Genomic DNA, 13,030 nt, shown 5'->3' with positions numbered 1-13,030 from the left:
AGACATGAAACCAGAAGAAATATATTAATAAGGAGAACCTTGCACATATATGGAATAAAATACCAAAAAAGGAAGAAAGAATTGAAACTATAGATAAAAAAAGTGTTCCGGTTATTGTTAAGTACCATTGAATTGTAGATGACTCAGAGTGACCCTATGAATGAAAGACCTGAACACTTATATAACTTTCATCGTTTCTCCAAGTTTCAAAGAGTTTCTAGAGGCAAGCTATTTTGGAAGTGGATGTCACTTCTGCTTCCAAGTTAGTTTTAATGGGGGAGCTCCACCAAACACTGTCCACCATGAGTAACCATTATTGAATTTGACACATCAGTGTCACAATGTTTAGCATCACACCAACCATGAATTACCTTTGTACAGCAAATGGACAGACCAGTGCTATACCACTTAGAAGAATGTACAAGAATTTTTTAAAAATCATCACAAGATAGAAAGACTACTGCCAAGCAGTACTAGAAATAACAGAAATGCATGAAAATGCAATACAGAATATTAAGACTGAAATGTCAGAATGTCCGACACACTTGAGGACAAAAAAGTAGAACAGAAGAGATGGAGCAGAGAGTTAGTGAGCTGGAAGATAAGAACCTCAATGGAAACATACTAGAAGAAAAACTGAGGATGAGACATAAAGAAAAGGAAGAAAACATTAGATTCATGTGAGATGACATCAAAAGAAATAGTGTAAGTATGATTGGACTTCCAGAATTATGAGGGATAGGGAAATAACTGAGAAAAATTGTTAAAGAGATACTAGAAGAAAACTTTCCAGGCATTATGAAAAATGAGGAAATCAACATTCAGGAAGCTCAACAAACACTAAGTAGACTAGACTAAAAAAGGAAAACATAAAGACATTTCATAGTCAAATTCTCCAATATAATAGATAAGGATAGAATACTGAAAGCAGCATGAGATAAACAAAGAGTCACCTACAAAGAAAAATCAACTTGATTAAGTTCTAATTTTTCAACAGAAACCATGTGAGCAAGTAGGCAATGGGATGGAATATGCAGAAAGTTGAAAAAAATGATTGACAACCAAGGATGCTATACCCAGCAAAGCTCCCTATCAAATACGAGGGAGAAATCACATACTGTGCAGACAAGAAAAAAAAAATAAGGAATTTGTGAAAACAAGACCAAATCTACAAGAATTTTTTTAAAAAAAATTATTTTATTTTATACTGAAAACATTGTAGTAGAACTTTACAAGAACTTTTAAGGGAAGACCTTCTCACAGAGACATCAAAGGAAAGTGGATGGACTATAGTAACCAGAAAATAACAAAAAAAGAAATACTTCCCCTCTTTTTTGTAAAGCAATTTCTGTCTAGTTTAGTTAGCAATCTTTGAGAAATTGGCATTGTAAATAAAACAACAAAAGTTTCTGAAAAAAAAAGAAATACAGCAAAATGACAAAAATAAAACCTGGCCTGTCAATAATCACATTTAATGTGAATGGGCTAAATGCACCAAGTGCCATAACAAAAGCTTACAGAATACTTCTGGGTCTCCAAAAGAAAAAGACTAAAAAGCCAATTACAAAAAAAAGGCAAAAGACATGGAAAGACTTTTCACAGAAGATATTCGGATGGCCAACAGATAAAGAAATTCTCAAAATCACTGGCAATAAGAGAGATGCTAATCAAACTCACAATGAGATATCATTTTACTCCAGTAGCAGTCATAAAGTTTAGCAGGGCAGCAAGTAATAAATGTTGGAGAGGATGTGGAGAGATAGGAACTCTAACAACTTGTGGGTAAGTTTGTAAAGTGGTACAACAACCGTGGAAGGCACTTTGATGTTTCCTCAGAAAGCTGACCATAGAACTTCCATATGACCCAGCATTTCCACTCCTTGGAATATACCCCGAGAAAATAAGAACCAAGGCACAAGCAGAGACTCTTACACCAATGTTCATAGCAATGTTATTCATCATTGCAAGAACATGGAAACAGCCCAAATATATTTCACACAGTGGAATACTATGCAGCAAGTAGGAGTAATGCTTTTGTAAATTACTACCTAAGGAGGGACTGGAGAGCATTATGCTAAATGAATCTAACATAGTATTTGTCCTTAAGAGTCTTAAGGACAAATATTGTGTTAGGCCATTATTGTAGAATGTGTATAAGGATCCAAAGTGTGGTGAGTGGGGAGCAGAGGGATAAGAATGGGGGGAGGTAATCATAGGGTCACACAATTTGATGAATGCAGTAGGGGGTGGTGGTAAAATAAAGGATAACGATCTGGTGTGGAAAAACAATGTATATGAACTTTATAAGTAAACCAGTATCAAAAATTTTGTAAAAAACAAGAAATTAAAACAAAAAACTAGAAAAAGATATCTAACATGCAGAACTCAAAATTATCTGCTTTTTACTTGCATTAAACTTTATTCTTATTCAATAACATTACAGAACGTAGTATTAAATGTTATGACAAACAGAAAAAAAAGGGAAAAAAAGATGACTCAGATGTTTGCCACTGATTGCTCTCTGAAGCCAGTGCCATGGAGCCCCAGCAGATGAAGAGGGGGTAAGTGAAGAGATCTTTATACCATGGCTCATACAAAACAGACTGGTGCAAATCAACCCATGGGAAAGTACCCAGGAAGGAGCCGGCGACAAAAGCTGTACACCAGAGTGCGCCCTCTACCAGAGGGGTGAAAAAAACCACATTTTTACAGGCCTGGTACAGTGACATTCCGTGAAATTAGACATTACCCAAAGTCCACTGAACTGATTTGAAAAATTCCCTTCCAGCGTCTGCTGTGGAAAATTCCTCAGGACTTCAAAAGGGATCTGGGCTTTCAGACCACATATACTGATGCATTTCGGGAGGAAGGTGAGGCCTATCTGATTGGCCTTTTTGAAGACACCAACCTGTGACCTATCCATGCCAAACATGTAACAATTATGCCAAAAGACACCCAACTAGCAGTCGGCATACGTGGATAACATGCTAAAGAATCCACTATGATGGGAAATGTTTCATTCTTTTAAAAAAAAAATCTTTCTGTTATTGATAGTTCTTGAACATCAGATAATTTTTTTCCCCCATGAGGTCAAAAGGTACCTAAGTATATGATTGTGAATGGAAACATAGGAGGCAGAAATCAGGGACTGACAGGTTTTTCCATTTTCATTTGTGTATGAATTTCTAATATTAATGTGGGGACATAAAAATTTCTGTAAGTCAGAAAAAAAAATTTCTGTGAACAAGTTTCAGCAGTTCAAATTTATAGCGATTATAAATAAACCTGTTAAACTTTTCTGGACAATGCCAGCATTTGTGGTTTGGTTTTGGTTTTTTTTTTTTAACAAACAAATTTCTTATTGATGATAACTAAATAGTGTTTGCAGCATTTTTATCATATAGTAGATTCTTATATTCACTATACTTTTCTGAGTTTCCTAATATCAAGGACATGTTTTTGATGTTGTCTGTCTTTTGTGCTGATTTTACGTTTGCTATCTATTAAACATACATTAAACAATAAAAAAGTAGTGGCGAATGCAAATGTCAGAAAAAAGAAGGACTAGTTGTCAGAAATTACAGACTTGGTGACAGAATTGAGGCTGGAGATTCATTGCAAATACCTTCTTTTAAAAATACATAAGACTATACTTTCAGAGATCATTTCTATAGTTTGTTACTAGAGAAGTTTCTCTGATCTTATAATCAAAACCACAAGGAGATACCATCTCCCTCTAGTAGCAGTGGCAAAGTTTAACAGAACAGCAAGTAATAAATGTGGTGAGATAGGAACTCTTTTACATTGTTGGTGAGATTGTACAATGGTACAACCAGTATAGAAGACAGTTTGATGCATCCTCAAAAAGCTGAACATAGAAATTTCATATGACCCAGCTATTCCATTGCTTGGAATATACCCCAAGAAAATGAGAACTGAGGCTCAAAGGTGAACTTGTACAATAATGTTCACAGCAGCATTATTCACCATTACAAGAACATGGAAACAGCCCAGCTGTCCAACCATAAATGAAGGGATTAAGAAGTTGTGGTACATTCATAAAATGGGATACTATGCAGCATGCAGGAGCAATGATTTTGTAAATTACTGCCTAACTTGGGAGGAACTGGAGAGCATTATGCTGAGTGACCTACGTCACACAAGGACAAATACTGTATAAAACCATTACTGTAGAATGAGTGTGAAGATCCAAGGGGTCGGGGGAATGGAAATAGAGGGGTGAGGATGGGTAAGGGGTAGGGTGTTAATCATAGGGTTGCACAATTCTGTGTGTGGGAGGGGTGTAGGAAATGGGAAGGATCTTTTGTGAAAAACAATGTGTTCTAACTTTGTAAAGAAATCAGTATAAAATAAAAAAAAAAAATACAAGCAGTGACTATATTTATGGACCTCATCTGATGATCACAAGAGCCAGAATGAAAATAGCACAGACTCGTAAATGAAGTCATATGATGCAAAGTATCATTGTTGTTGTTCTTATATGCCATTGAGTCGCCTGTGACTCATAGTGACCCTATGTAGAAAAGCCCTAAGTCTTGCTGTATCCTGTGCCAATCTTAGTGTCTCTGACACACCTGCCACCATAATCCCAGTCACTGAATCAATCCATCTCATTGAGGGTCTTCCTCTCTTGTTCTGTCCCTCCATCCTCCCAAGCATAACGTACCCCTCCAAAGGCTGGTCCTGCTTTGCAACATGTCCAAAGTATGACAAACGAAGTTTCAGAATCCTTGCCTCCAAGGAGCAGCCTAGTCTCAATCTCTCTAGGATGAACCTGTTTGTTCTCCTAGCAGTCCATGGTATATTCAATATTCTTCTCCAGCACTACAGCTCAAAGGCATCAATTTTGATTCTATCATATCATCCCTAGTCATTGTCCAGCTTTCTGATACATAGCAAGTAATTGCAAAGATTATGGCCTGGATCAGGCATAACTTAGCCTGCAGACTGACTGGGTAATAATGACAACTCAGAGTATTAGAAAATCAGAAAAGTAAATTGGCATGGAGTTTTAACCTTGTTCTTATTTTGGTATTTGTAAACTATGCAAATAAAATATTTTTGTTATAAATAACAATATTTTTTCTTAATAATACATTTGGCCACAAGAACTCCCAGATAATACAATAATAGGGGAACTCCAATGACCTAATGAGTAAGGAGTTGCACTGCCAACCCAAAAGTGGATGGTTCAAATCCACCAACAGCAGAAGAAAAGATGAGCAATCTCCTCTCATGTGATTTAAAGCTTCTGAAACCCACTGATGCATCAACTTTGAGTCAGTTCTAACTTGATGGCACATAGTAACAATAACAATAATGCATTACTACTGGAATATTGTTGTTAATGGCAAGTCAGAACTGACCCATAGCTGAAGATTGGCCATCCTTCTCTCATGGAGCAGCTGGTGGATTGAAACTGCATGCCTTCAGGACTGCAGCACAGCTTCTTACCACTAGGCCACCAGAGCAGGGAGTCATTTTGGCATCTATAAATGATACCTGACAACTGATATCACTGGAACCCCCTTAGTGATACCACCGTTCGAAGATCTCTAGTTAGCAGCTTTAATTTCCTGTTTTGAATCATTATTGAAGAATGTGCAATAGAGCAACTTCTGTTTAAATAAAAGCAAGTGAAGATTATTGAGGCAAAGAGATGATCCAGACCAGGAGAATATTCCTTGTCCCAGAATGAAAAATTATTGTATCTCAAGACCCTTTCCACACATCTGTTTGTCTAGCATGACAAAGGTTTCTGAGAATAGATTAGAAATCTGCACAGGACAGATCTTAAAGAAAAGAAATACCACCCTTCTGGTATATGACTTAAGTCAACATCAAGTCACATTAAAGGGACTAATATTTAAAAGGCAGTTTTAAAAACTCAAACATAGGCTCTACACTCATGTCAAGACTTTAAAATAGAATTAAAAATATGCCTTTAAAACACCATAATTCACATATTCACTAAGTGCCTCTAGTTTTAGACTCTAATGCAAATTATACTCAAGAAAAATTTTACAGAAAGACTTTTCATTATTATGATAGTGTTTTGCATTACATTTGTAGAACTAGCTGTGTCTTAAAGTGAATGCTTAAGTTTAACTAAAGCAATAGAAACTGAGTAAAAACTTAAATTACATCCCAAGGCCTAATTAGGAGGGTCAGTGCTTGAGATAGCCAAGTTAGAAAAAAAGTGAGTCAGAGAAAGAGGGGCATCAATACAGTAAGCTGCAGAGAAGAAACAAACCATGTTGCTCATAATCAGTAAGACATCTTTCAGACACATAATAAGAAGCCTCTGATTATCATGATATTTTCATTGCTCTCAGGTGCCGCTGAGTCAAGTACTACACATAGCAACCCTAAGAACAACAGATCCGAATCCTGCTCTGTTCTGCCCTACTCTCATCTTCTCTGGCACACTTGAACCCATTGCTGGAGTCACTGTGTCAATTCATCTCTTTGGGGGTATTTCTCTATTTCCCTGACCCTCCACCTTTCCAAGTATGACGTCCCTTTCTAAGGAGTAGCCTTTCCTAACAACATACACAAAATATGTGAGACAAAGCTTTGTCATTCTTGCTTCAAATGAGCACTCTAAGTGCACTTTCTCCAAGAAAATTTTGCTTTGGTTTTGCAACATATTCATAATTAAGTATATTTCTTCTTATTTCAATGTTTACACATCCAAAATTAGATTATTATACATAGATACTGCTGTGCAATTTACCCAAATTGAGAGAATTAATGGAATAATGGTTTTCAAAGCCGAATAGTAAAGACACTGGGTGGGGGTTGGGAGGCATGGTGGACAATCTTAGAAGACATTTTTGTTTGATCTTAATTACTTTACTTCTTCCCCACTGTTTTATCTTTGCCACCTGGAACTGCATCTAGCAAATAGTTAAGTGCATAATAAATTATATTGAATTAAAGAAGAATTTGGCAAAGCAGATTTAGAAATATTATTAATATGGGAGTTCCATTTAGTCTAAAACAGTTGCTGGCTTACAGTTTTCAAAGTTTTCATTAAAATATGCAGTAAAGGAGAGCTTTTATACTATCATAACCACTACCTTAACAATCTTTTTTTTTGGCAGTATATTAAGCATTTGCAACAAGCCAGTGAGGTCTGATGGTGTCATCCACATGAAATGGTGTCCACTAGCAGCTCCACCAGACACAGATGGGCAATTTGCTTCTGTGTGGTTTACAGCCTCCAAAAACTCACTATTGGTTCCAATTTGACAACAGTGCATTTGCGAGCGAGAGTCAAGCTCGGTACGTCCATCCATCTCATCAAGGGTCTTTATGTCTTTTGTGTGGATCCTCCACTTTTCCAAGCGTGATGTCTTTCTGCAAGGACTAGCCACTCCTAGCAAAATGCCTAAAGAATAAGAGATGAAATTTCACCATCTTTGCCTCCATGGAGTACTCTGGTTTCACCTTCTCCAAGACAAGCTTGTTTGTTCTCTTGGCACTCCATGGGATACCAGAGCCATGTCCTCCTTAGTCTCATTATCATGCTTCTTTCCTCCTACCTGGTCTATCTGATCTCTTTCTTCCTGTAGACCTTAAGTTTAAGTCCTGTCAGTGCAACCATGCTTGTATTTCACTGCATTGCAAAATCCTCTACAGTGATGTATATTTATACTCTTTTAACATCTTAAGCCTCAAACTTTCTTTTTGCCCACTTAATCTATTGTGGTAATTTGTTTCTCTGTGTGCTGTCTGTGTTTAGTCCTCAGCTTCTGTGATTAAAGCTTTCTCCACCCCTCCTTTTCAAAGACTAGCTTTGGGGGATAATTTTTTCTTTAGAGTGTCAGAAGCCCCAAGGGTAATCATTGTCTCAAGAACAATATAGCATGTGTTGTCAAATTTAATAAATCATGGTCTCCATCACTTGCTTCACATAGAGTATTAGCAAAGATAGCTTGGCATTATCATCTCTTTCTGATACAGACAACATAAAAAATTGAAATCATCAGCAAGTGAAAAAGCATCTGAATGTCTCAGCTCTGTTCAGGTCTCTCAGTGACCCGAGACTCAATGCTGAGTCATAGACCCAAGGGCTTGTTCCTACCACATGTTAAAAACATAACTTAAGTACTTAAAAATATTCAGAGGGAAAGTACCTCACAGAACAGTGTCAAGTTTCACTCACATGCTTTTCCGCTTCCTTTATGCTCCTGGTATTTATGGATTTCCTTGTCTCTGATGAATTTTTTTTTATTCATTTAAAATAAGTTTTGTAATCCATTGCCTACAAACTCTAAATTACTTATCAGTTATAAAGATAAAAGTTTTATTTATCCTTATCAGCTATTTTGTTAGAATTTGCATCATACATATCCTTATATTTGTTTCTGTTTGGTGTTGTCATGTGTGACTCATGGTGAACCTATGAACAACAGATCTGAACCCTGTCTTATCCTGCACCATTCTTATCATCGCTGACACACTTGATTGAGCACATTGACACAGTTACTCTAGCAATCCATGTTACTGAAAATCTTCTTCATTTATCTTCTACCTTTCCAAGCCTGATGTTCCTCTCCAAAAACATGTCCAAAAATATGTGAGACAAATCTTCACCAATGTTGCCTCCAAGGAGCACTCTGGTTGTATCTTCTCCCAGACATATCTCTTTGTTCTTCAGAGAGTCCATGGAATATCCAGTACTCTTCTCCAACACCACCTTCAAAGACATCAATTCTTTTTCTATCATCCTTATTCATTTTCCAACTTTCAGATGCATATCAGGCAATTAGAAGAACCCTGGCTTGAACAGGTACATCTTAGTCTTTTAAATGGCATCATTGTTCTTCAGGACTTTGGAGAGGTCCCTGACAGTAAACTTTGTCAATGTTGTACATCTACTAATCTCCTGATTGATGATACCAAGGACATTGATTGTGGATCCAAGTAAGATAAAGTCTTTGACAATTTCAATCTTCAATCTCCTTCTATCATGATGTTGTTATTGGCCCAGTGGTGGGAATTACTGTTTTCTTGTTCTTGACATGTAATTCGTATGGAAGGCTGTAATTCTTGATCTTCTGCAGCAAGCATCTTAATTCCTCCTCATTTTCAGCAAGCAAAATTTTGTCATTTGCATAACACAAATTGTTGATGAGTCTTCTTCCATACCTGATGCCACATTCTTCTTCATAAAGTTTTACTTCTCAGCATACAGATTGAATAGATATGGAGAAAAGATACAGTGCCAATTCACTTTCTTGATTTTAAACCGTGCAATACTCCCTTGTTCTGTTCATGCAACAGCTTCATGATCTAGGTATAAATTTTGTATAAATATAATTAAGTGGTCTAGAATTCCCATTCTTCTCAACATTAGCTATGGTTTTTATGTCAAATACCTTTGCATAGTCACTAAAACACATGAGGACATTCTTCTGGTATTCTCTGCTTTCATCCGGGATCCATCTGACATCAACAACGATGCTCCTGGTGCCATGGCCTCTCTAAATCACCTTTAACTTCTGGAAGTTTTCTGCTAATGAATAATTCTAGTGGGTTTTGGATGCACTTCGACCAAAAGCATTTAGTACAGGATTTGTTGATCAGTTTGCTGTACTAGGGTAACTTATGAGTTGCTGTGATACTGAAAACTAACCATGCCATTGATGTTTCAAGTGCCAGTAGGATCACCCATGGTGAACAGGTTTCAGCAGAGCTCCCAGATTAAGACAAACTAGGAAGAAGGACTGGTCACCCATTTATAAAACAGGGCTTTGGAAAACCTTATGACTAATAGAGGAACACAGCTATAATATTAGAGGTAGAGCCAGATGGAAAGCTACTAGAAAATAAGAACAGTTGCAGACAGGCATTAATAATTGCAAAATTGGAAGTTGTAAAAAAAATTAAGTGGAACAAATAAAAAGAGACATTCTAGATATTTATGAGCTGAAATGGACTGTAATTGGCCACTTAGAATTGGAAAATCTTATGATACACTGCTAGGTATGAAAACTTGAAGGGGAATGGTATTGTGTTCTTAATTAAAATAATGTTGCAAGATGTATCATAAAGTACAATGCTGTGAGTTATAGGATGACATCCACATGTAATACAAGAAATGTCTGTTACTATTACTGTTATTCAGATATACATATCAACAGTTAAGTCCAATGATATGGAAATTGAGGAATTTTATCAAAGTTTGCAGTCCAAAATTGACTAAACATGCATGCAGTCAAGATGCACTATTAATGACTGATAACTAGAATGCAAAAGTTGGAAACAAAGCAAAAAGAATGGTAATTGGAAATATGAACTTGGGGACATAAATGAGGCAGGAGATTGAATTTTACATTCAGTGACTTATTCATTGTAGATACTTTCTTTAACAAGCACAGATGATGACTATACAAATAGGAGCTTTATATTAGGGAAAGAGAATCTAACCTTCTGAAGCACATAAAATTGTGAATAAGCTTATTTTTGGTAGAAGAAAGAATAAGAGATAGATAGATAGATAGATAGATAGATAGATAGATAGATAGATAGATAGATAGATAGATAGATAGATGATAGATAGATCACTGCTATCGAATCTATATCCAATTACCCAGTTACCCTATGAGCTGGAGGAGGACTCTTAAATTTGGATGAAGACTGATAGTGATGATGCTGCACCAGTTTGTCTTGTTAAGGAATCTTTGACCAAAATGTCCACTCTCTGCTTCTTCTTTCTTTGTAGCTGTCCATTCACTGGCAACAAATAGCATCACCCTGATGGGGATAAGCACAACAGATACACACCACTCTGGGAGCCATTCAGAGAGTCAATCCAGCTCAACTTTATTGGGGGCTGTAGCACACTTATATACAAGCAAGTGAACAAGAAGATAGGATAGAGTGAGCTTACAGACATGGGACATGCGGATTGATTAGGAGAATGTCAGCCTCGTGTGGACCACTCCCAGTTCAACAGATGCGGCAGCCGTCTTCCGAGGTGGTGAGCTTTCTCTACCCCATATTAAATGCAATTGGGAGGCTTGCACGTATCCAGAGATAGGGGATCTGTCCTGGCCAGAGGCCCTCTCTTCCTCCCCAACATTCCCCAACATATCTTGATGATACCAAGATTCCCATCTTATGCATCTGAACCTGGTCAATTTAAGTTTGGTATAGCAAAACTGATGAATCTGCTCATTAGTTTATACATCTTATTTGCATGTTCCCACTTCAAAGGTGATATTTACATGGTTTATGATATTAAAAAGTTATCCAATCATTGCCATTGATGGGACAATAAATACCACATATTTACGTAGTTCTACCCATATTATATAAGGCAAAGACAATGACTAGGAAATTCACATTTATAACTGAAGAATTCATGAGCTGCTTCAAAGAAGAAAGATACAGTCTTCCTCCATCAAGACTACAGCCTTAGAAACCTGAAGGATGGTTGTTATGAGTCAGAATAGATTTTACATCAGAAGATTTGGTGTTGGTTGGTATGAATTCATATTCAAAGAGACCTTAATTTTATCTGCAATATTTTAAAGTTTTCAAAAGAATACATATTTGTATTTTACTGTATAAATTAATTTGAAATATTTACAGCACCCAACTTATACTTAGGTTAATGTACTTCATTAGTTTAATGCTAATGAATAATCTACTTTTGTTTTAGAAAAAATATTTCATTTATATTTTTGGCTTTTTAAAATCAACCCTAAGTGCAATCAGTGCTTCTCTCATTCATTTGTTCACTCACTCATTTATTCATTCTTCAGTTAATGAGTTGATAACATATAGAGTCATTGCTTTTAACCATTTAGATATGTTGTCAAGTGGGCAAAGGAAAACAGAACTAAAATATTACCACACTTAAAGCACCTCAAAGAAAAATCAGCATATTGGGGAAAAACTATGAGGAATTTAAGAATAAACAAAAGATGATTGTTATATATAGATAATCATTAGGAAAAGTGCTAATGATAGTATCACCTGGGTTATTTTAAATTTTGCTTACATTTAATGCAAAGAAGGATTATTTAATATATATGTTAATGAATAATGTTAATATGTATTAACATATATATTCTTTAAGGGGTACAAACTTTAAAATAGCCAATCAAATGTGAAGAGTATATAGGCTATTATTTCTAGAAATATATTAGAAAAAAGGGGGAAATGAATTTAATTTAACTTGGGAGGTACAAATAGACGATCCATAGGCTACTAATCTCTGCATGAAACAGTAGGAAAGAAATAAAATCTGAAGTTTAACTTGCATTTGCATCATTATTATTTCTTTAAATAAGAAACTAGAAAGATACTATATTTTTTATGCAAACACTTGACTTAATCTGACAAAATATTCTTTGTTTTCTCCCCTTGCCTTTCTCCTCTTCCTCTTTCTTTCTCAGTGGAAAAAATAACCTTCATTTCTCTCTTCTGGTGGGAAGCATAATGATTAGCATTTTGAACAGTTTCATTTTGAAGTATCTTGATTTTCTTTTTAGCAGTTTTGTGATAGATTTTCACATGCTATTTCCCCCCACTGACTTTCAGAACCTTTAATAATCATAAAAGGGTACTTGACACCAATACTTCCCAATATGATAACTCTTTCTTACATCCAACTACTTGTTTCATTCTTTTCTTTTTTTTTTTTTTTGCTTTGATTATGAAATTTAATGACTTCTCATAGAAACAATTATCAGTTTTTCGTATTAGGTAAGGCCACTGGTAAAGTTATACATTTCCTTAGATAACCTATCTCACTGCCGTCGACTCATAGTGGGTTCTCCAGTGGGTTTCCGAAGCTGCAAATTGCACAGGAAGTGACTGTTCATCTTTCTCCCTCGGAGCTGCTGGTGGATTCAAAACGCCAGACCACACTGTCACCTGAGCTCACTCAGGTTGTCAGAAGGGGTCAGTGCTTGGGAAAAGACATCATGCAGGGAAACGGGGAGGGCTAGTAAGAAAGAGGAAGACCCTCAATGAAACAGAATGACAGTGA

General features: G+C 36.2%; 1 protein-coding gene across 1 annotated transcript in view; it reads right to left on the bottom strand.

Annotated features, from left to right (window-relative positions):
* Nucleotides 1-2,218: 2,218 nt before the first annotated feature.
* Nucleotides 2,219-13,030, bottom strand: part of LOC102854403 (craniofacial development protein 1-like) — an 11,418-nt gene continuing 606 nt past the window's right edge. Inside the window, exons 2-3 of the mRNA XM_006902151.1 lie at nt 2,750-2,915; nt 2,219-2,272 (exon numbers count right to left, since the gene is read on the bottom strand). Coding sequence (XP_006902213.1) covers nt 2,219-2,272; nt 2,750-2,915 — 220 coding nt within the window. The remainder of the gene's footprint in view (nt 2,273-2,749; nt 2,916-13,030) is intronic.

Source organism: Elephantulus edwardii, unplaced genomic scaffold, assembly GCF_000299155.1.
Source record: "Elephantulus edwardii isolate Elephantulus edwardi_28Jun2011 unplaced genomic scaffold, EleEdw1.0 scaffold00373, whole genome shotgun sequence".
Lineage (NCBI taxonomy): Eukaryota > Metazoa > Chordata > Mammalia > Macroscelidea > Macroscelididae > Elephantulus > Elephantulus edwardii.
This window is presented reverse-complemented; position numbering and strand designations above follow the sequence as displayed.